Below are 24,956 nucleotides of genomic sequence, written 5' to 3' on the forward strand. Positions count from 1 at the left end.
AAAAAAAAAAAAAAAAAAAAAAAAAAAAAAAAAAAAAAAAAAAGAAACACCATAATCGAGGCAGCAATTACAAAGGACAACATTAAATTGGGGCTGGCTTACAGGATCAGAGGTTCAGTCCATTAGCATCAAGGTGGGAGCATGGCAGCATCCACACAGGCATGGCACTGGAGAAGGGGCTGAGTTCTATGTCTTGTTCAGAAGGGAACCAGGTGAAGACTGTAATTTAGGCAGCTAGAAGGAAGATCTCAAAGCCCACTCCCACAGTAGCACACCTGCTCCAACAAGGCCACAGCTCCTAATCATGCCATTCCCTGGGCCAAGCATATTCACGCCACCACACGCGCATGCTCTAAGTCACTTCTCTCTTAGTGAGATATCTAGCTCTCATTGTAGTTAACCCTGAAGAGCTGTGCAATGAGCTTACAAAAGCAAAGATCTCATGCTGTTCTAAGTGAGTTCCTGGATTGTAGGCGGTTGGTTGGCCATGCCTGCAGGAGACTGTTACTTAAAATTATTTGTCTGGATCTTCGCCTTAGGGAGTGCTGCCTCTACACTGTTACAACCAACCAACCTTCCCTTCTCTTCCAGGCCTTCCCTGTGCTTATGTCATCCATTTGAGGTACGGTTGGTTCATTTGTGAGTCTTCTTAGGAATTATTTAAAGTTTTGATATTTCACATAAAAGTTTATTTTTTGAGAAAAGCTTTGAGAAAGCTTTCTTGGCTGCCGTGCGTGCTGCCCTGTTGTTGCTTGGCAACAGGTCTGGTTTTACACGTGCCGACCCTCTGCTTTTTAGACTACAGTGGTTGGCATAGGGACTATCCTTACACTATCCTACACTATCCTTACAAAGCTGTGAGCTTTAGAAGAGCCAGGATCTTATAACAACACCCTTTTAGAAGATTTTATCAAGACATTTAAATAGAATATGAAGTTTACTTTTAGCCAGAAGTTTGTTGGTTTTCTGGAAGATAGCTCGTTTTTTTTTTGTTTGTTTGATCTTTTGAGGCAGGGCCTCATAATGTAGCACAGGCTAGCCTCAAGCTTCGAATAAGTTTCCTGTCTCAGCATCCTGAGTGCTAGGTACAGGCATGTACCACCAAACTGGCCTTCAGAAAATAATTTTTAAAAATAATTACATTTATTTGTGTATATGTCTGTGAATGCATATGCGCATATCAGAGGAGGACTTGTAAGAACTGGTTTTCTTTTTCAACCATGTGAATCTGTATGACCTATCATACCTCTTAAGTCTCTCTTAGAGAAGTCTCTCTTCTTGTGGAAGTATCACAAGGGTGGGGGAAGGTCTACTCAGAAGAGTGTGACAGGGCAAATCAGTCATACTGAGTGGATACTTTGATCCCTCCGGATGCTGTAATCTTTGTATTAGGATGCTTTGGTCTGCCATGCTAGCACTCCTGCATGCCTCAGTCAGCTGCAATCCCAAGAGAGAATATTTCAGGGGTCAGTAATACTTACAACCAAAGATTTTAAAACCAGCTGCATTCCTTCCCTGTGCTTTGCATAAGTGAAGGATTTTAAAGTTTCAGATGTTTTGTTGGTTTGATTAAGGTAGCCCTGTTTTTATACTGAGGATACCATACTGAGTGGAGTTGGCTTGGGTGGTACTCTTAAAGAGTCAGCACTAGAGAACTTAACGTGTGTTAGAATGATGTTTGTTGCAGTGTTAGCATTATTTACTATGTAGAAAACTTAGAAGTGAGTCCAACTTCACACTAAACATGATGAAGTTCTTCCTGTGGTGTGACCAGGTTTGGGTAACTACTAGCCATCCACTCTGGACTCAGCATACGTTTCTATACCTAGGAGAGTTTGGGGTCATTTGTTGATGATGCTTAGATTCCTGGATATCCCTAGGGGCTTCAGTGACTGCAGTGAGTGCTGACTTGTTACTCACTCCACTGCAGTGTTCTCTAATTTTAATGGTATCACTGTATAGGATGTGTGCTGAGGCTGCCTTATAATTCTCTTTGTGTCTCCATGATGGCTCACACTGTGCATGGTCACATTTATTAACCAGTTGAATGCTTTCTCTTGTGAAGAGTGTTGATTTTTCTGTACTTTTTCTATTGGTTAATTCCCCACCTCTTTTTTTCCCAGAATCTCACTATGTTGCTGAGGCTGGCCTTGAACTCATGGCCTCAAATGATTCTCTTGCTTCAGCTGCAGACGTGTGTCCCAGTGCCTGGCTCTCCTGCTTTTGTTTGTGTCTTTATTCATTTGTAGGAGTTCTGTAAATATAGTCAGTCCAGTTATGAGTTCCTTTTGGACTTGTAGATTGCAAATATTCCTGTCATTCTATGGGCTATCTTTTCACTCCCTTACTGGTATATTTTGATAATCACTCTTCAGAACTTGGAACTTCTAGAGAGTTGGGAAATGACTATCTGATGTTTAAGGCTATAGTACACTTCTTACACTAATATAAAGATAACACATACATTCTCTCTCATGTCCCATCTTTTTTCTTCCACATATTACTCCCTCATTAGGAAGGGGCTACTGATACTTTGGAGCAGATCTATAGAGTGTCCAGTGCTCTCTTCCTCCCACAGCAGCAGCCTTTGGCTTTTCCCATCAACAGCCTCACCCCTGTCTAAATTAGCGAATATTCTGGCTCATTTTCGGAATACTCTGTGGGTGTATTTCTTTTCTCCTGCATAGATAACAGTTGTTTCAGAATTGCCTGTTTTATTTCTGCCATTGATTTGTAAAGGTTCTCATTTCTCCACACCCTTCCTGATACTTCATAAACTATCTGTTCTATTGACTACAGCTTGGGATGTGTAATGATATATCATCATGGTTTTAATATCATTTCTCCAGTGATGAATGATATCATATGAAATGCACACTATTCTTATTCAAATGATGATGTCGCCACAGTTTGAAACAATTTTTAGGACTCTCTGTTCCAGATTTACTAGTTCCATTACAAGCCACATAAGGAAATCCTTTTTAGTCACCTATTGGTGGCTATTTTGTGTCAATAATTTCCTTCTCTCTTCTATCTTAGTTCACTTAGATTTGCTCTAAGCGTATATATTGTTATACATATGTGTTACACATTGAATACATGCATCTGAGTTTCAGGTCAAGGCTATGGGCAGAGGTTAAGTGACTGAGTCTCTGGTTCGTAGCTGAGTCCATGCGAGTCCACCTGATCACTGAAACATCAAGAAAGATCTGATAATACTCAGAAATAAAGCTGCATAGGTCCAGCTTGAGGACATTTTGAGGAATGTGCTGAGGTGAAACTAGGAGGCCCTGAGGGAACCCTGTATAAACACTGCTGACCGATCTCTTATTTGCAGCTACCACCTGTCTGCAATGCCTAGTTCTAAAGCTATTTCATCATGGTTTTGTAAAGCATATCTGTCTTTTACAGAAATTAAATCTCTGTAAGTTTAGTTAAAAATCTGTAGGGCTTTTGTTTTGTTCTGTTTTGAATCAGTTAAATAGTTATTACTTGGCATTCAGTTTTTCCTCCATAATAATTTGATTTTTAACCTAAGTTTACTTATTTCTTTATATTAATTTAGCAACTGGTTTATTGTATTATATTGTTATGTGCATTACAAATATTGACCTTATGAGAGTCATACTAAATGCATGCTTTTCTTTCATTCCTAGGCAAATACTGTGGTCTGGGTTTACAAATGAATCAGTCAATTGAGTCCAAAGGCAGTGAAGTCACAGTGCTGTTTATGAGTGGAACCCATGCTGCTGGGCGAGGATTTTTGGCTTCATACTCAGTTATAGATAAAGAAGGTAATTTTCACTTTATACTATAGTCCCACATTTTGTCATTTCTAACAGCAAGAAGGAAATGATTCAAATGCCCGTCATCTGACATTGGAGTAGAACAGAAAGACTGAGCATCTCATAATGCACACCAGGCCAGGAAGATCTGGGTCTGCATTCCGAAACGTGACTGTATGGATGTTTATAAAAAGTCCTTGAACTTTCTTTTCCTTAGTAGAAGAAATACCAGTTTTTTATTTCTGTGAGATTAGAACACAAACTGTCTTAATTTTAACAGAAATCTGTAAAACATTGAGGTAAACTGTATCAACTTAAAGGTTTACTATCTACAAGATACAATTTCACAATTCTGTATAAAAGGCCATATTGTTGCTTACAAAGGCTCAGCTCTCATATCAGCAAGAGCTTCCTAAGAAATGCTGAGGCCGGACATACCAAGGTCTTTTCTCATTGTTAATGTTTAGGATCTAAAGGGGATGAGGGGTTAAAGTCAAGGATATTACATAGAATAGAATCCAGAATGTATTTGGTCTCTAATAGAAAACCTGCCGTGCATTCACTGCTGTGGCTTGTGTTTCATCTTCATTATTAGAGGCACTGAAGAAGGCAGCTCAGAAGCGGTGTCATTGGAAGGATTATGGAAACAGCCATTTGCATTAGAAAATAGATGGTTATTCCTATGTTCAACAGTAAATATTCTAAGTTGGCCATTTAAATTTAAAAATTAACTTTAACTTCATGCTTTTTAAATGAAAAAAGTTCAAGAGCCTCCCAAAGATGAGACCGTTGAGCTCTGGGAACTGGTGCCGATAAATCAAGCTGGCTGTCTTAAGATCTCTGACGTTCTTGGTAATCCCATAGAGTCAGCACACTGAAGACTTACAAATCTCTGTTCCAAACTAGAGATAGGCTCCTTAGGAACTCGATACTAACACTTCCCAAGGGGACAATCTTGAGAAACCTCATTACCCAATTGACATCTGAAAGCATGAAGTTTTGTATGTCCTGTCCTGTTCATCAAACATAGTTTAATTTGACTGAAGTCAGTTGGCAAAAACATATTTGAGGAAACACTGGCTGAATTTCTTATTACTTCTTGGGTGGCCTCTCAGTCACATTTATTTTTTTCTAGGAACTCACTTTACTCAGAGGCTGTTTGGCTTTTGTTAAGATCTCAGTTTGTTTCCATCCAGGAAACTGAGCTGCCACTAAATTCCGTAAATACATAGAAGGATCATCGCTACTTGTCCCTAACTAAGGAGTCTAGTTGAAATGTAGAGTAACAGAATAAAATGTGTATGTGTGAACAGTCTTGCTTCAGCAGCTGCTTGGTTTCTCATAGACTCTCACAAAGATTGCTAATGTATGTTTTATGGTTTATATGTATATATACTATATATGCATACTATATAGTATGTATAGAGTCACAGTTTTGTGTAAGATAGGGTGACTTCATTATTTTGTATCAGAACACATGCAAAGTTATGTTCTCTTCCATTTTGTGCTTTAGACTTGGTAGAGTGACTTGACCAGGTTTGTGTGTATGTGTGTGTGTTAGATACTCTTCCAAGAATTAAAAGGTCATGTGATACAAACACTAGAGTGATGTCCAATTGTAAAGACATGAACAGATTCACTTTCTATAAGAACACACTTCAGAGAATTGGAATTCGTTGTCCTTGTGCTTTAAGTTATAATGAGAGATTTTGCTGATGGCAAATTTCTCTTGAAGGCGCCCAGAATTGTCGATGCCCATGTCATACTGGGGTCTTTCCCTAGCATCCCCTTCCACTTTTGTTTCTTGATTCTAAAGCATCATGGGGTGTTTTCCCTCTTTCCTGTTTTGTTTTTAATTATCAGTGAGCAGTAGTTACCAGGCTTTTTGTCCTTTTTTCCCTCCTTTTAGACCAAAGAGAGTCTCTTGCATCTACTGTGGAACAATGCTTCCTAGTCAGTGCAGGTGAACAGAAGTGCATGAAGGGGGCACTGCAAAGCCTTAGGACAGTCCTATGAGTTACTTTTCCTTTGCTGTGCTAAAAATGCCGCCACCAAAGACAGAAGACATGGTGTGTTGGGGCTTACATTTCCGGAAGGACAAGGACAAGAAGAGTCCATGATGGCAGAGCAGAGGTAGGGCAGCTGGAACAGGAAGCTGAGAATTTATGTCCCCCACTCACTGGCGGAGTGTGATTTATTTTAGCTCATAACTCCAAGTTGCAGCAGGCAAGAAACCAAGAGAAAAGTCAAAATAGTTCTCAAAGCCAGCCTCCAGTGACATGCCTCCTCCACCAAGGCCACACCCCTAAAGCCTCCCGAACAGCATCTCCAATTGGAGACCAAGTATCGCAGTGCCCAAGACATCCTGTTCAAATCACCACAGCCTCTCTGCTGTGAACTGGCAGAATCACATCACATTCCAACTGGACTTTCTGAAAAGATGTGTATGAGCCCGTGAGGTATCCAGAACATAGGAGCAAGAACTAAGGAGGTTCTCCACAGAGAAGGGCTCCTGAGTTGCTGCTGGTCTCAGTAAGAGTCAAACCTAACCTCTCAGAGTTCATAACTTTGTAACTCAGATCTCTCAATCAGGGTTGGTAATAAATGCAACTCTTTTTATGAGTAAATTTCAATTCAAAAACGTCATTGAGAGCTGGAGAGACGGTTCAGCAGTTAAGAGTACTTGTTATTCTTTCAGAGGACCCAGGTTCATTCCCAACCCTTACACAGTGGTTCATAAGTGTTGTTAACTCCAGTTCTAGGTGACCTAACACTCTCATCTGACATGTGAGGGTGCCAGGCCTACATGGGGTGCATATACATACATGCAGGAAAAGCATACACATAAAATTCAGTTAAAAACAGCATTCAATTGGGCTTGAAAAATAAAATGAATTCTATAAATGTGTGATCTAAATTTCTGCTTTCGAATCATGTCAACCCTGGCCAACTTCTAAAAGTATTTTCAACAGTGGTTCTAGAACTTCTGTTACATAGCAGTGAGCTTACATTATACATTGCAAGTTTCAGGCTGGAGAGATGGCTCAGTGGTTAAGAGCACTGACTGCTCTTCCAGAGGTCCTGAGTTCAATTCCCAGCAACCACATGGTGGCTCATAACCATCTGTAATGGGACCTGATGTCCCCCTGTTCTGGTATGTCTGAAGAGAGCAATGATGTACTCATATACATAAAATAAATTAAAAAAGTTTTTTAAAGGTATATAAAAAAGGAAGGAAGGAAGGAAGGAAGGAAGGAAGGAAGGAAGGAAGGAAGGAAGAAAGGAAGAAAGAAAGAAAGAAAGAAAGAAAGAAAGAAAGAAAGAAAGAAAGAAAGAAAGAAAGGAAGGAAGGAAGGAAGGAAGGAAGNAGAAAGAAAGAAAGAAAGGAAGGAAGGAAGGAAGGAAGGAAGGAAGGAAGGAAGAAAGGAAGAAAGGAAGAAAGGAAGAAAGGAAGAAAGGAAGAAAGAAAGAAAAGAAAGAAAAGAAAGAAAAGAAAGAAAGAAAGAAAGTTTCAAATTAAGAAAAAGAAAGAAAAGTTAGTTTCAAATTAAGAAAGAAAGTAAGTTTCAAATTCCTCAAGGCAGTGTTCCTCTGTATGTTCCATAACTGGTATGTAGATAGGTGTGTACACACAGGATTGGAAAATTACAGTTTAGACACATTTTAGAGAGGTTTGAATCAAAATGTTAAAGGTAATACTACATTATTTTGGGTCTCGCCAACCCAGAATTTTGGAGTAGGGAGCCTAAACATGCCTTTATTGTTTTGGAGGAAAGTAGTAAATAGTTTATGTGACACAGAATGGTCAATATGGATCCGCATTTACTTCCTAGCGTGAGCTCTCATAGGTGTTCTACCCTAGAGTGTGCTGACACTGAACGTAAGACTTCTGAACAGCTGAGCCTGAAAACACCCCATTAGCGGGTCGTGGTTGCAGGATGTTGAAGTATTTTTAGAATCAACACCAATGTCATAAAGGTTTTCTGATTGTTACTTTCTTTTAACTACATATTTTGTGAATTTTTTTCCATTACTTCAGTCTTACATCAGAGTGTAAAATATTGTGACACATAGGGCAGAAAATATATGTATATGTATATATATGTATGTGTATATGTATATATATATATATATATATATATATATATATTAATAGAATATTAGTTTCTGTTGCTGGTTATTTTTTCTTCCATGTGGAGTGTTTTTGCTTTTGACACTAGGGTATGAATTTTTCAGACTGTTTGTTGCCTTGACTGCACAGTGGTGACACAAGATCAGTTTTATGTCAGGGTCTGCTCTTAGTCAGGTTTCTGTTTGTATTTGCCATGCTGCGGTTTTAGTTTTTGTAATTGTCGTGTCCTGCACACGTATTAAACCTCAGAATGTAGTGAAGCTGTTATGAAGCTTCCATCTGTATCCTCTCTCCAGATGTGCCCTTGTTTGTAGGTAGATGAAAAAGGAACCCACACAGTCATGTGTGGGTAATATAAATAGCATACCAGAAAACAACTGTATTTTAGTGTTAATTTAGACGACAAGCGTATTGATTTGCAGTTTCACCAGCTTTGCAGACAGGACGAATCTTAAACAAGATTTAAAATAGAATGAATCTGTTAAAATGGTGGGCCAAAAGAGGCATGTCAGCCCTATGGGATGGAAACATACAAACAACCTGAAGTGTGCCATCCTGGCTCTGTTTTTGTTTTGTTTGGGTTTTGGTTTTGTTTGTTTGTTTGTTTTGTTTTGGGGGAGGGGACAAGGTTTCTCTGTGCAGTCCTGGCCATCCAGGAACTCATTCTGTAGACCACGCTGGCCTCAAACTTGTAGATCCTCCTACCTCTGCCTCCAGAGTGCTGGGATTAAAGGCGTGCGCCACCACCGCCTGGTGACCATCCTGTCTCTAGTGTTTTCTGTGTTGTTGGGGATTCTGATAACTTAGAAACTCTGTGAAAGAGCCACATAGGTATTTCACTGATTTAAGGCAAACGGTCACTAGTGACTAGTAGTCACTAGTGTCCTAGATGCTGTGTAGATGACAAAAGAAACATGGTGTTGAATGTATGTGGGAAGTTAGATGGGGTGTGTGTGTGTGTGTGTGTGTCTCATTTGATGACATTAACTGCATGTGGCTTACAGCCTATCTAATTATACTGTTAATTACTTAGGCAGCTTAGCCATTTTTTTTACATCGTTGTTAAGAAACCTTCCTCTTCATCACAGAAATATGCCCGACCCCCTGTTATAGAGATCTGCTTCCTCAGGGATCATTGTCTAAGAGAAGCCTAATACTTAAGCTCTGCCTCTAAGTATTGATCAGAGAAATCATCTATATTCCACATCCTCTTGTTTCTAAACAAAGACATCTACATACCCTTAAGTAATGTTACTAAAACAGTGTTGCTATGCCAGGGACTCCCTCAGGTTGTGTGTGGGGAGCTGGCCTTTTAAGGAATTTTAGAGGAAACGAAAGAGTAAAGTTTGTAAGTATATATTTAGGGTTTTTTCCCCTGTTTTCTCAGTTCTAGTAAGTAAATATTATCACCTACAAACAGTACTTGATGTTTTGTTACAATTAGGTTTTATTCCTGTAGAAAGAAATGATTATAGTTGTACAAAATATTGCATACCACATCTGTATGTTTTATATAATATAGTGGAAACTGTTTTATATAATAGTTCCCAATGCTACTGGGAGTTTTTGCAGTTCAATCAAGAACAGACTAAAGTATGACTTAGGGAAAGTCTAAATTAAAATAGTCATAATTACGCTATGTCAGAAAAAGTTAGTGCTATCAATCAAAATAGCCTATTCTAAGAGAGAAACTAATGTGTTCTATGTTAAATGATTTGCTGGCATAAAAAAGTTATCATATGTACAGTATATATATGGGTCAGCCAAAGGTTTTAAACTATGTGCAAATACATGTTCATAGAGCAGTTGCAAAGTTCTCTATAAATTATATTTAAATTTATTTTTTAAATGTATCAAAATTGTTGCAATATTGTGAGCAATGGTGTTAAATTTCAAGTTGCTGTAGAAAAATAGGATGGTCTCTACCAAAATATAACTGAGTCTGGCCCTTCAGAGTTAGAGGATGGATGGGGCTTTGGGTGGGAATTAAGATTGCACTCCCTCTGGGTTAGATTCTATTGCGACAGCTAGTGTAGTGCTGCCTCTGGGGATGCTGGTGAGGTACTGCATCTGGGGATGCTGGTGAGGTACTGTCTCTGGGTTAGATTCTATTGCGACAGCTAGTGAGGTGCTGCCTCTGGGGATGCTGGTGAGGCACTCCCTCTGGGTTAGATTCTATTGCGACAGCTAGTGAGGTGCTGCCTCTGGGGATGCTGGTGAGGTACTGCCTCTGGGGATGCTGGTGAGGTGCTGCCTCTGGGGATGCTGGTGAGGCACTCCCTCTGGGTTAGATTCTATTGCGACAGCTAGTGTAGTGCTGCCTCTGGAGATGCTGGTTTCTCCTTGAGCTGCACAGAAGAGCAAGAGTGAAGGGCCCTGGTAGATGCTCTTTCCCAGAGCCCTGAAGAGAAGTAACATGCTGTATAATAATGTGTGCGCCCGTGTGTGCACATGTTCCTGTGCGGGTGTGTGTGTGCGCATGCGCAGTCTTGTACATATGTATTTGACTAGCACTTATAGAAAAGCCCCGTGCAGAAGCTCTTAGCTAAGAATGTGATTATTATTATTATACACTGTCTGCACATCTAGTAGAGCACTGATGTTCTGGCAGTTCAGAGTAACCAAGTAGAATCCACATCAGTATTTATTATTTTAATATTAAATACTTTACATTTGAGCTGGTCTTTTAAGTTCTTCAGTCCAAAGATCTTGCCATTATTTCTAAACTCCCAAATCATCTGCCATTCCTTGAGATATATGAAAATCTGATTACATGTCCACAGCTACACTCTTAACCACTGCAGTTGAAGTTACTGTCAGCGTTGACCTCAATTATGATAATGGATTTCTTTCTGACCTATGTTTCTACCCTTCTCTTTGACTCTGCTTTTAATATAGTAGTAGTGTGATCTTATTAAGATGAAATTCCCATCTTATTCTGCCAAGTGTTCTTGCCTCCAGGACCCTATAGGATTCAATTGCCTATTGCTCTTTTGACTTTGTTTCACCGTGGCTTCATAGGTACTGAGGTCGGGGACCTTTTGATTTTTGTACCTACCTTCAGCTCCACATACCCCAAACCTCATCACCCAGTTAAAGTTTTAATCAGATGTTGCCTTTGCAGTAAAGTTCATACTGGACATACCTCTTAAAAGTTAAGTATTGAGCTTTTCCTGACTTCTTTTTAAAATTTGGTTATTTTATTTATTTACATTTCAAATGTTATTCCCCTTTCCTGTTTCTCTTCTGCAAAACCCCATCACATCCCCCTCCCCTGTGCTTCTATGGGGGAGCTTCCCCCGCCCACCCACTCCTGCCTCAGTGCCTTTGCATCCCCCTTCATAGGACCAAGGGCTTCCCTTCCCTGGAGCCATGGGTCCTTCCATGTGGTTGGTAGTTTAGTCCCTGGGAGCTCTGGGTGCGGGGGGTCTGGTTGGTTGATATTGTTGTTCTTCCTATGGGGTTACAAACCCCTTCAGCTCCTTCAGTCTTTCCCCTAACTCTTCCTTTGGGGTCCTCCATACTCAGTCCAATGGTTAGCTGTGAGCATCCTCATCTGTATTGGTCAGGTTCTGGCAGAGCCTCTTAGGGAACAGCCATACCAGGCTCCTGTCAGCAAGCACTTCTTGGCATCAGACTGGGTTTGGTGTCTGCTGATGAGATGGATCCCTAGGTGGGGCAGTCTCTGGATGGTCTTCCCTTTAGTCTCTGCTCCACTCTTTGTCCCTGCATTTCCTTTAAACAGGAGCAATTCTGTGTTAATATTTTTGAGATGGGTGGGTGGTCTCATCCCTCAACCAGGGTGCCATGCCTAACCACTGGATATGGTCTACAGGTTTTCTCCCCTTTCTTGGGTATTTCAGCTACTGTCATCCCCACTGGTCCTGGGAGCTTCTTGCTTTCCTGGTATCTGGGACTTTCTAGTGACTACTCCCAGTTCCCCAGCCTGCACTGCTACACTCCTCTGTTCAATTTCCTGACCCTCTGTACTTCTCCCCCACCCCGTGTCTCCTCCCACACCTGATTATGCTCCCTTCTTCCCTCCCGTCCTCCCTCCCCTACCTCCCTCTCTCTACTTCCTGTGACTTCTTACTGCTTTTGTTTGTCTAAAGTGTGTATATATCACTGTCAGCTCTACTATATATCCATTTTTATAATAATATATTCTCCTACTCTCTCCCACTTGGAGGTATACTTTCCATATGCACATATCTTTGTCTGACTGGCCATTTCGCTAATACCTGTCATATTTATATAGTTGATGTTTGCTGGGAAATAACTGTATGCATTGCCCACTGTGGCTCTTTATTGTGCCTTATGCTATCCAGCCATGCTGATGTGTTATATATTAAAGTAAAATGGCTATTAATTCTTATAATACCACTTTATTTTTAATTTTTATGACAACTTTATAAAGATGAAATTCCTATACAGGTTGGCCGTCATGCTCAGAGTATGTAATTTATTTTTCAGAGTTTTCAGGTTCTTGTCATCCTCACCACAGTTTGAGAACATCTTAAAATTCTTTTCAACATCTTAAAAACAGCCCACAATTAGTCTTAGTGGGTCTCCATTCATCACATTGAACTCCCTCCACCATCATTACCACTCCTGCTTGTCTCTAGCTACACTCGTTCTGGATGTTTCATCAAGGATAATGTGGGATACCGTGACTGGTGGCTTTGACTACTTGGCTTTGCCAAGTTCTTTCGGGTTGTAACTAGTGCTCATTGGTTTTGCAGCCAAACTATATTCCATTGGCTAGATATGCATTTGTCCTTTTAATGATACATCTTAATACTTTTGGATATTGCTTCTAGATTCTTTTTTGTTTGGTTGGTTGGTTTGGTTTGGTTTTTTTTGTTGTTGTTGTTGTTTGTTTGTTTGTTTGAAAAAGGGTTTCTCTGTATAGCCCTGGCTGTCCTGGAACTCACTCTGTAGACCAGGCTGGCCTCGAACTCAGAAATCTGCCTACCTCTGCTTCCCGAGTGCTGGGATTAGAGGTGTGCGCCACCACCGCCTGGCTGCTTCTAGATTCTTAACAGATGTATGGTTTGCAAGAATAATTTGGTGTGCCAGTGTCTTAGTTGTTCTTCTGTTACTGTGATAAAACACCAATGCAGACATAACTTATAGATTAAGAATATATTTGAGCTTATGATTCCAGAGAGCTAGAGTTCATACTATGGGGACGGCTTGGTGGCGAGGCAGAGAGCTCAAAGCTCACATCTGAAGCCCAGGCATGCATGAAATGGAGATTAACCTGGAAGTAGGCAAGACTTTTTCATCTCAAACCCATCCACAGTGACATTCTTCCTCCAGGGAGTTACACCACCTAAGTCTTCCCTGAACACCCTCACCACCTGGGGACCAAGTGTTCAAATGCCAGAGACTATGGGGACATTCTCACTCAATCCCTGTCACCAGCTTTCTCCTTAATATTATCCTCTGAAGCATAGAAGTCTATCATTATCACTTCAGGTTATTTGAGTTGGGTTGCTGTAGTTCCCGTCATTTTTAAGATATCAACTCCTAATCCAAAGTCAAGATTTACTCCTGTATTATTTGAAAGGTCTGCAGTTTTAGTTCTTAAATTTAGGTCACTTTGAGTTAGTGTTTGTGTATCTGAGGTAGGTAACTAGTTCTTTTGAGAATGAATGTGTCATTATACAGAGATGTCATATTGTCCTAGCATTATTAAAAAGACTGACACACCAACATTCTCTTCCATTGCATTATCCAAATACAGTTGTCAAAATTTACTTGGTTATAAATGTGAAGGTTTAACTCTATTCCAATTCATCACAATAACTTCCTATGCATTGCTGTCAGTGCCTCTAAGGGCAGATATATTCTTTTTAACTATATTCACCTTGCCCCGGCCGTGTTCTTATTCACTGAGAGCTTCATAATAACAGTTTTCTGGAAAGGTAGTTCCTTGGGAAAAGCTTTCAGGAAAGGCATATAACTTCTTAACTCCTTAATTTGGTGGCTTTTATTTGCCTTCCTGGAGCTGTAAATGTCAGAGTTTGTACTCATGGTTTTCCCTTCCTGTCTTCAGTCCTTTGGCTCTCCGAGTTGTCCACTTTGGATTCTTACTTTCCTCTTCAGGAACTCTGGGCAGCCCTAGTGGAATTTGAGAGCCAGGTAATTATTTGCACATAGCATGGCTTGGTGTGTGGCTTAAGCCCTGCATGGACCTAGTGCTGAAGCACCGTTGTGCGTGTGGTCTAAAGGTAACCGAGGCCACTGGCAGCTAGAACACAGGTACTGCCCATGGCAGGCTTTTCATTTCAGAAGCTAAGCTTCTCACCTTAGAGGTTTGAAATTCTGTTGCTAGATCAAGAAAGGAGAAAATGATTATTGTTGGTGCTGTGCAAAGGTGAATAGGCAAACCCTTCCATTGGTTACCCTTCCTGTGAACTAACAAGGTAGCAGTGAACCCTGTAGATAACTCCTAATACACAGATTTAACTGATCATTCAGCTAACAGTGGTGCAAACATATTGATCTCTACAAGTTGCTCTGAAAACACTGCATTCCTATCTGTTTAACACTACACGCAGGGTCTTATAAGACATACTTCAATTGAGTAGTGAACATATTTTTTTTAGAGTAACTATGTGAAATGATGGATTATCCTGGGCTTGCTGCTGAGACTGTTAATGAGACATTTATGTACTGACAGTGAGGTTGAAAGGCATCTATCTCAGCTAGGGTTTTACTGCTCTGACAGAACACCTTGACCAAAGTCAAGTTGGGGAGGAAATGGTTTATTTAATCTCATAGCTTGTAGTCCCTCATCCTGAGAAGTCTGGGTAGTAACTCAAAGGCAGGGACTGAAGAAGGGGCCATGAAGAAACACTGCTTGCTGGCTTGCTAATCCTTTCTTACAGACCCGAGGACGACCTGCACAGGAATAGTACCACTCATACCACCCACGGTGGGCAGGGCCTCTCTCATCAGTCATTGATCCAGACAGTACCCTTCAGACTTGCCCGTGTGCCATTTTTTTCAGTTAAAGATATTCCCTCTTCCCAGATATTTCTAGGGTTGTGTCAAGTTGGCAAAGTTAACCAACACTGAATGCTCATAACAAGTTCTGTTACTGCCTTCCAGTCAGTCTCCTTCCAGGTTTTCACCCTTAGGTTCAGTAAATGAGTGGATGCAGCCAAACAAGCCAACAAACAGAAAGAACCTTTAGTTCTTCCAGATATTCCATGAAAATGTTCATTGAAAGTCCCCTGTATACTCAAACACGGTAATTCCTAATTTTTGTAATTCAGAAAAGGGAAAACACAGTTCTACCCTTTGTCTAAGGATGAGATGTTACAATAATGCCTATAACTTTACAGATCTGTCAGCAAATTAGTCTTTTTATCACGCATATTATGCTGGGAGCATGATGTGTTGGTTAAATCAAATAGAATGGAAGTGTTGTTTGTGGCTAAAGGGATTTCACATGTAAAGGGCTAGGCAGCTCTTTTGACAGTAAATTTGAGATATTAGTAGTCAGTTAGGCTTTGGGAGGAGACGGGGGCAGCAATAGAAAAGCTTTTCAGAAGAGTGTGTGCCCAGGGATGCAGGAGAGTGAGTGCCCATGGATGCAGGAGAGTGTGTGCCCAGGGATGTAGGAGAGTGTGTGCCCTGGGATGCAGCAGAGTGTGTGCCCAGGGATGTAGGAGACTGTTGCTCAGTAATGCAGGAAAGTGTGTGCGCCTATGGATGCAGGAGAGTATGTGCCCAGGGATGCAGGAAAGAGCCATGTGGCCAAGAGCTGAAGTGAGGATGAGGTTGACAGTGAAGTAAGGTCAACCCTGCATCCTGCTGTGGGCCGCAATCTGGGCTGTGTATTCTATCCTAACAGAAGGAAGGGAAGACACCTAATGTTTTTTAAGTAAAAGCTACTTTTTTATGTGCCTTGGACTGGGTCTTTAATTAGAGGTATGTTCGCTTTTATTCATATTAACTGTTGAAGTTATAGTTCCTTTATAGCACTGAACCTTGACTGTGCTTAGTGATTGCATGGAGCATTGGTTGCGACAGAAGGCTCGCTTTCTTTAGAGTTCCCAGGAGATGTCGCTGCCACTGCTTCCACCTGTGCACATTTGGAGTTAACTAGTTGGAGCCGTAAGATTAACTTACCTCTTTTGTATTTTATCATTGCTTCTGTTTCTGTTTATAAATAGCATAGGTCATTTTTAGTCATAATAACTAATAAATATTTTTCTCTCTGACTTGAGGGTTGTATTTTACGGAAACCACTGAAGAATATATAAACTCTACTTCTCTATGACTACATATGGTCTCTGAACTCAGGACGTGATATAGTAAAAAGCTATATTAAGGAAACAGTTTCAGAAACGAAGATCATAAAATGAGAGAAACTGATTAACAAAAGTTTGTAAAGTTATAGGTAGTAACATTTTAAAATTCAGATGAATACAATTTGAGATTATTTTACATCTTTTCTAGATTTAATCACTTGTTTGGATACTGTATCTAATTTTTTGGAACCAGAGTTCAGGTATGTACTTTGTGTGTGTGTGTCTGTCTGTCTGTCTGTGCTCCAGCACAGCTCTTCATTCTCATTCTTTTATACTGCATGGTAGTGTGTAAAGTGTGATACATTGGTTAACACTCCAGTCAAACTGTACTTAAAGTCATCCAGTTGCCATGTTTAAATTTGACTTCGGAGTTTAAAACAAAAGCATAATTTTAATTTTGTTTATGGATTTTATGGTAATGTATATAATTCAGGGTCTCACTGTGTGGCCTAGAACTCGAGATAATCCCACCTCTGTGTCCCAGAAGCTGGGGTTCTAGGTAAAGTCTACCCTGAAGGTAAAAGGGCTCAGTCTCTTAAATCTGGCAAGGCTGCTCCTAAAGTGGCGAAATCTTTCTAAATTTTATCTTAATAGTGTTTTATTCTTTAAAGGTCTCCTACATTTATAATATATATATATTGGTAATAGCCATCCACCACTACCTTCCCTCATGCATGGGTGGCCATCACTGGGGCACAAGCCAGTGGCCAAACCCTCTCTCTCAGCCACCATCACTTGTTCTTCAGATAGAGCTTGGGGCTCATAGTCTTTATTTTTCTATTCAGATAAATACATAGATGATCGGTAGGTAGATAGATAGATAGATAGATAGATAGATAGATAGATAGATAGATAGATAGATAGATAGATAAATGGCATAGGCTATAAGAGCATTCTTAGTTCTTAGTGTTCTTACTTAGCACCTCCAGCAATATCTGCTTTATGCCTTTGTTTCATGCTTGGATAAGAACTAACTTCTTGATCTCCCATTTCTAATCTTTTGTATTTGGGGGAGTGTCAAGACAGGGTTTCTCTGTGTAGTCCTAGCTGGCCTGGAACTCACTTTGTATACCCAGCTGGCCCCAAACTCAACAATCCACCTGCTTCTACCTCCTAAGTACCAGCATTAAAGGCGTGTACCACCACCCCGGGCCCTTATTTCTAATCTTTGTTGAGTTTTTTCTGTTAGTCATACCCCTGGCATTTGATTTTCTTAAATTCAATCCTGGTTTTCCTACTTAAAACTCTTTGAAACTCTTTATAGTGTGTATGTGTGTGTGTGTGTGTGTGTGTGTGTGTGTTTAGCTGTGCATATTCCCAGCCCAGTTTCCAGTGTTTTTGACAGGTAACCCTTGGGTTTCCCCGCAGTCTTGTCTCTATGCAGTGTTTAAGCTTCTCCCAAGACAGTTTGCATAGAGTTACTGTATCCCTCACCGCTTAGCAGAATGCCCTCATCTTTTTAATGCCCTTCTCGGTGATTTCTGCCATGATGGTACTCCCCCAAAGACTGGGACAGTAGAGCTGTTCAGTCTCCCAGACCTTACAAAATAACCATTCAGCACACTCCTATAATCCCAGTGCAGGAGAGCTAGAGACAGAAGGAACCTTGGAACCCAGAGCCAGCCAGCCTAGCCTAGTTGATGAGTTTGTTCTTCTTTATTTATTTATTATGCATACAGTGTTCTGCCTGCAAATGTGCCTGCCAGAAGAGGGCACCAGATCTCATTGTAGATGCTCATGAGCCACCATGTGGTTGCTGGAAATTGAATTTAGGACCTCAAGAAGAGCAGCTAGTTATCTTAACCTCTGAGCCATCTCTCCAACCCCAAGTTTGAATTCTAGGTTCAGGGCAAGAACCTTTCTCCAAAAAATAAGGTGAAGAAACACTGAAGAATGTGCCTGGCATTGATTCCATCCTCTACACACAAATGGACATGTATTCATGCACACACAGACATGTGTGCACATAGATTGTTAGTTCTGTGGGAAACATGCTACCTTCATTGTTGTTACAGTGTATTCTGGGCAACATGGCGGAAGGGTCAGCTGGGCTCCCTCTGGTTCCCAGCACTGTCATCACCACCCACATCGGAGCTCTCGTCACCCTCTCGTGAGCTTCCTGCTCATTTTCTCTTTCTTTCCTAGAAGCCAGAATAACCTCTCTAAAAAACTCCTCACCTGGTTAAGCCTGTAAGCTGTTCTGATCCTTCACTGGCTTCCTCTGTTTATCTAGAAGTGTACCCCCTACATCTGTAGAAGTAGAAGACCCACATGGCTTCTGCGGGGTCTGGATCCTGCCCCTCTAACCTTCCTGTATTCGCTGTACTTTTCTCTGTCTGGGGCCATGCTCTTTCTAGCTTCCAGTGTGCATACCCCATCACGGACTTACCTCAGTGAGACCCCACTAGCTCAAATAAGCTGTGTCAAGCTGTATGTAATAGGAGCCCATCTTTGTGACTCCTGTGCACAGTTCTTTTACTTTCCTTGCCTGTAAAATGGAATTAATAATAATAAAAGTACCTCCTATGTGGGATTCTGAAACACTTGGGGTTCTGCCCCATACATAGCATGTTTGATAAATGTATGTTTTGTTAATTAGTAATTCTCCTAGTTATTTCAAAATCCATCTTCTCCACCCCAAATATCTGTATGAGTATTGGCTAAGTGTTTTCATCTGCTCCTTGAATATGGACTTAGGTGACAGGGCTGTATTTATTTCATTAGCATTCATAAGTCCCAGGCCTCATCAGATAACATGGCGGACATTCATATAAACCTGTGAGCCATGGTAACTAGGTCTGACAGTAGAAAGACGTCTGCTGCTCATGGTGAAGTAAAATAAGGAATTGTAGATTTTTTGAGAATATTTTCTGTCCGTCTGTTCAATGTGTGTGGGTGGAAGAAGTCTATATGGGTTAACAAGACATGGCCCCATTTCATGCTGAGGCTGTGCTGTATATGCTGAATGGACGCACGTACGAAGTGTATGTGGTCTTTCTTTGGCATATTTCCCTGCAGAAAGTGAGCATTCTGTAATCTTTCACTTGTTTTCATTCTCAGTAAGTACTGCCCAGCTGGCTGTCTTTTGCCTTTTGCTGAAATATCTGGAACAATTCCTCATGGATACAGAGATGTAAGTTGAATGCAGACGGACTTCGCTGCTGTGGGTACTGTTATTTTAAACTCAGAAACGCTTAGGATGCCACCTGGTTGTCCCAAGATGACTTTGACTTATGTGTCTCTGTTTTTTCATATATGTCTGACATCTTTATAGTAAAACTAACTCATGCTAAAAATGTGTTTTGTTACAATAACCTATGTTTCTGAGATCAGATAATGTTTTGAGAAAGAATAAGTATCTTGCTTATGAATCAGGAAAAGTTTTCATTTTGTTATTTTGTTTGTTGTTTGCTTTTTCAAGTCTTCACCATTGTGTATGGCTGGAATCCATGCAGGAGTAGTGTCAAATGTGCTGGGTGGACAAATCAGCATTGTGATTAGCAAAGGGACCCCGTATTATGAAAGTTCTTTGGCCAACAACGTCACTTCCATGGTGTAAGTGCAAATGTTCTTTGTAGTAAGCATGCTGCTTTCTTTTATATAATTATTTGTACCTCCTTTCATTCTTTTCTGTGTTCTACCCTTTAGAGAGAGTTTGGGGTATGTGCCATTTTCTTTCGTATGTAAAAAAGTATATATTTTTCAGCATTTTAAGAGTTGACAGGTTATGTGCCAATATTGTACCATCTCATATAAAATATGTGGAACATTTGCTGATTTCATATCTGTCAGGGAATATGGGAAGTCCTGGGACTGGGACCCATAGATATCAAGGCACAGCTGCATGTGTGTGTAGGTTTCTGATGGAATCCAAGATGGGTGTGGTGGTGCGTGCTTGCAATCCCCACACTTAGGCCATAGAAGCAAGAGGATGGGGGGAGTTCACACTCGAGTTGAGCTATTTAGTGATTTCAGTGTTAGGGAAGGCTGTGAGAGATACTGCCTCAAACAAAGTAAAAAAATACTTTGCATCCCTCTCCTGACTGTTTGAACATCATGTTAAGGGCAGGGGGTAACTGAACACCCTCTAGGTCTCCTGGAGACTTAAGTGTTCTTGGGTCCCTAGGCAAGTAAGTTCTTCTCTTGTCTGACCCTTCGTCCTCCTCAGATCACTCACAGACAGGCTCATTTTCTCCAAGGGAAATGCAGTAGCCAGCTCTGGTGTGTTTACCAGGAGACTTTGAGTCTCACCTCATTCCCTGAAAACACAGGTCTTCATGTTCTCTCACAGCAGGAAAAAAGAAAAGAAAAAAGTTTTATAGACCTATTTCATGGAAAGTTCACACAATTGTGCAAATGTCCTTGTAACCTTTAAGGCTTATTTCTTCTTTTTTTATGAAATAGGTCATGCATTTCCCTTGGAGAAAATGAGCCTGTCTGTGAGTGAGCTGAGGAGGAGGAAGGGTCAGACAAGAGAAGAACTTACTTGCCTGGGGACCCAAGAACACTTAAGACTCCAGGAGACCTGGAGGGTGTTCAGTTACCCCCTGCCCTTAACATGATGTTCAAACAGTGTTTTTTGTTGGTGGTGGGTTTTTGTTTACTTGTCTGTTTAATGCATATCATTGTCTGATCTGTAGCCCTGAGATCTTAGCCCTTTAAATAATAGGAGAAATTCACTGTGATGAATATGAAGAACATATTGAGTGTCACATGAGGCCTTTTCTCTCTTTCAGGGGATACTTATCTGCAAGTCTGTTTACATTTAAGACAAGTGGTAAGCCTTCCAAGGACTTAAGCCATCATCTTTGCATAATAACTAATGCTGTATGGAGTGCAACCAGGCACCTAGTGACTGCCAAATTGTTTGTTCTTTCTCATATGCTTTTGAGAACGCCATGAGTAAAATAGAGCCCTAATTATGTAAAGAACAGACTAAATTGGAAGTTCACTATTCACTGGGGAATTATAAGCAAGTACTGGATCCCTTTACGAATTTGATTTGAGCTTATCTGAAGAGTTCATTGCACTGGTCTGATGCTTGAAGTCAGACGGGGATGGCTTTACAGAGAATAAAGCAAAACCTACAGAAGGCCAGGGGGATGTTGCCCTCTAGCCTCTGGGTCCCCAGAGACAGGATAGTGTATCTCCCTAGACTAACAGCTAATGCTTGTAGATATGTCTCACCAACGGCCTTCAAATCCATGGCTTTCATACCTACAAATTGGAAAGATTCAGAGGAAATCCTGTTTTTGTCTGTGCTGTGTAGCCTTTTTTTCTATGTTGTTTTCCCCCAAGAAATATGGTGTTACAACTGTGTGTGTATATCACATATATATTTCCTTTGGCATTGTAAGTATCCCAGAGATGACTTAGTGTTAACAGATAGCATGCTATGTGCCAGTGCTGTCCCAGTTTATATCAAAGATTGGAGCATTTGCAGGTTTTAGTATCCACCAGGGAATATGGGATGTCCTGGAAGTGAACCCCCACAGACAACAAGGGACGGACTGCGTGTTTGTAGGTTTCTGGTGGGACACAAAGGCAAGGTCCCAAGAAGCAGTTACTTAGTTGTTTGCAAATCAGAAGTTTGCAGCACACACTGTTTTAGAGATTTCAAAATTAACTCTAGGGAACTAAGTTGATTTTCCTCTCTCCTTCAGGTTGCTATGGGACTCTTGGGATGGAGTCTGGTGTGATTGCCGATCCCCAGATAACAGCATCGTCTGCACTGGAGTGGACTGACCACATGGGGCAGGAGAACAGCTGGACAGCAGAGAAGGCCAGGCTGAGAAAACCCGGGCCTCCCTGGGCTGCTTTTGCCACTGATGAGCATCAGTGGCTGCAGATAGACCTTAATAAGGAGAAGAAGATAACAGGTTAAGAGACACGGCTTTCTGCAGCACTGCTAGCACTGAGTTTATTTGGAAACCCATGGCAGCTGAAATTTTTGGAAATTAGGTCACTGAAAATTATATAGCTTCAGTTTTCTTTGCGGGTATTAATGTTGCTTGGGTACTTTTTTTCAATTTGGCCAAAAGAAGAATTAGTATTTAATTTTTAATAGTTCTAGTTTAATGTGATCTTTTTAAGGTAGAGTTTCAGTAAAGTGATCTTTGAGTCTTGAAAAATCTTAGAGCCGGGCGTGGTGGCGCACGCCTTTAATCCCAGCACTTGGGAGGCAGAGGCAGGCGGATTTCTGAGTTCGAGGCCAGCCTGGTCTACAAAGTGAGTGCCAGGACAGCCAGGGCTACACAGAGAAACCCTGTCTCGAAAAAAANAAAAAAAAAAAAAAAAANAAGAAAAATCTTAGTTATTTAGAAATATATAGTTAAGGAGAATGTATTTTAAATGCTATAAGTACCTTGTATTCCACATGTACTGAGTATCAACTTAACTTAGGTAAACTTAGCAGTGACTTGGGATAATTTTGGTTTAGAAAAGTTTGTTAAAAGACTGACTTTTGCCTACCAGTCATCATGCTTAATGTCCATACCCAGGCAATCGAAATCATTCCTAGTAATTGGAATGTAGCTTCTAATGGTATGAATGCAAGCTGCAAACGTACAATAGTCCTTTCTTTGCATGTTCCCGCAGTTCTTCCATCTGTCCAAGGGAGCAAAGCCAGGGCTTTAGCTGCTAATACAATGAAACTGTCCACAAAGATAGAAACAAGCCATAGAAATGCTTGCAGGGCGTATCAGGTGTGTCTAGCTGACTTTGGGAGCCTGAGGCTGTGCACTCATGAGAAGAACTCTATCCTGCAGGTATCGTAACCACTGGGTCTACCATGATAGAACACAGTTACTATGTGTCTGCCTACAGAGTCCTGTACAGTGACGATGGGCAGAGATGGACTGTGTACAGAGAACCTGGTGTGGACCAGGACAAGGTAAGGCGATCCTGTAATGTTAAATGCCATGTTGTCTCACTCTGCTCTCTTCTGGTTGTTTTAGGTACTGCTTGTTACTGTCTTCATAGTGTTTCTAAGCAGGCTTAGAAAATTGTTGGTGATTCTAGGTCTTTGTGATTGTATAATTAGAACTGGTTATAATTGTTACTGGATAATTATCCAAGTATTTTGGCTGCTAAAGTAAGAATTTCTAAATAGTTATATTCAGTTCCTTGTTTTTTATAAAGTCTACCAAATAATGGAACCTTGACTTTGTTCTCAGATTTTGACTAAGCAAGAGGAAAGGGAGGCGGAATAAAAGGTGAAGTACACTAAAGATAGAAAGGCCATTGTAAGATCACCTCAGCAGTTTCTGTGCCAGGACAAATCTGGTTTTCCCACTGCAGAATTCCCATAGTTTCCAAGACAGTTACAGCATTTTTGTTTTAGTGAAATCCTGTGGAGACACTGGAACTGGACAAGCAGGGACAACATGGGAGAGTATTGGAAGTGTGTCACTGGGGTGTTGTCCTATCCCCAGGTTCCTGCTCTACCCTTGAGAGAATCTCAAAATGAAGGCGCCTCTGTCCCCAGGGAAGATGGGTGCTGTGTGGAGTGGGGACTGACGGCCTTCTTTCAGTGAGAAGTGCAGTACTTCCCTTCAGAGACTTTCCCAGCCCGCTTCTTATTTCATAATCTCTTATTTCATAATCTCATGGCAACCGCACAGTGACCCTGTTGCCCCTTCTTGTTCTTTCATTAAATTTGTTTTTCTTCTCCCCATGAAGTATCGTGGAGGAGTTTGTTGTTTTGGTTTGATTTTTGTGGGGTTCTTTGTTTTGTTTTAGTTTGTCTTTCCATTGTTTTATTCTCCTGCAGTGTCCAACCTTTTAATTTCATCTAATGGATTTTTAATTTCAATACTGTATTTTTCTCTCCTTCATTTTTACCTTGGGTTTTAAATTTTCTTCCATATATTTTTTCATAGGCATATGAGCATGGAGTGTGTTCATCTGGTAATTTTACCAAACACACACCTCAGTGCTAGCCATTAATGCTATTGATTGCTTCTGGGTGTTTTTATTAGCATTATTAATCCTTTACGTGTGTGTGTGTGTGTGTGTGTGTGTGCGCGCGCGCGCGCGTGTGTGTGAAGCTTTATTCTGGGATGCAGTTAAGCTACCAGGAAAACATTTCTTTGTACGTATTTCTAACTTGACAGTCACCATTGAGACAGAGTCCTGAGTATTATGAAATTTACTCGTGTGCTGATAATGGAGAGCGTTTTGAAGCCTGTGTTGTCATAAGCTTGTTCTATTTGTCACAGGGTTCTTTTTCTTACTCTAAGATGCTTCTGGCTGAGGACTTAGGGGAAGTTTCATACAGAGCCCAGTGGCCTAGCTGTAGTTCATCCATTCCTGCTGACTCATTCTGTCCCTTTCCTGTCCTTACTCTGCTAAGCTCTACCCCAGAAATTCTAGGTTTCTGCAGACCTCATGGCTAGCAGGTTCTCTAGAGTGTGGGATAGCCTTGCCCTGTGGCCTGGATATTCACCAGTCAGTACTGATAAGCAGAGTGTGCCATGTCTGGGCCCCTACTCTGTAGTTCTGAGCCTGTGCAGCCCGCTGCCCAGTGTCTTAAGAACTACTGCGTTGTGTCGGGCCCTTTTCCAGTTCTTCTGTTGTTCATGGCTGAGGTCCAGCTTCTCTCAGTCAGTTACTGACAGAAGAGGAAGGCTCTGAACTAAATGAAATAGCACATTTCTTCACACTTCAATCTGTCCGTCTCTTCACTTCTCGGATAACTTGTATTTGTTTTGA

General features: G+C 40.9%; 1 protein-coding gene across 4 annotated transcripts in view; it reads left to right on the top strand.

The window, feature by feature from the left end:
* Dcbld2 (discoidin, CUB and LCCL domain containing 2) overlaps positions 1-24,956 on the top strand; it is a 61,863-nt gene that overhangs the window by 20,944 nt on the left and 15,963 nt on the right. For 3 of the 4 annotated variants that reach the window (XR_003835114.1, XM_021185350.1, XM_021185351.2), the window contains exons 3-9: positions 3,657-3,794; positions 16,393-16,444; positions 19,305-19,377; positions 19,666-19,799; positions 20,981-21,021; positions 21,908-22,123; positions 23,012-23,136. Coding sequence is in view for 3 of the 4 variants with exons in the window: in XM_021185350.1 (XP_021041009.1) it covers positions 3,657-3,794; positions 16,393-16,444; positions 19,305-19,377; positions 19,666-19,799; positions 20,981-21,021; positions 21,908-22,123; positions 23,012-23,136 (779 nt within the window). In the remaining variant the exon portion in view is untranslated. The remainder of the gene's footprint in view (positions 1-3,656; positions 3,795-16,392; positions 16,445-19,304; positions 19,378-19,665; positions 19,800-20,980; positions 21,022-21,907; positions 22,124-23,011; positions 23,137-24,956) is intronic. The other variant, XM_029470274.1, reaches the window with a different exon arrangement.

Source organism: Mus caroli, chromosome 16, assembly GCF_900094665.2.
Source record: "Mus caroli chromosome 16, CAROLI_EIJ_v1.1, whole genome shotgun sequence".
In the NCBI taxonomy this organism is placed as follows: domain Eukaryota; kingdom Metazoa; phylum Chordata; class Mammalia; order Rodentia; family Muridae; genus Mus; species Mus caroli.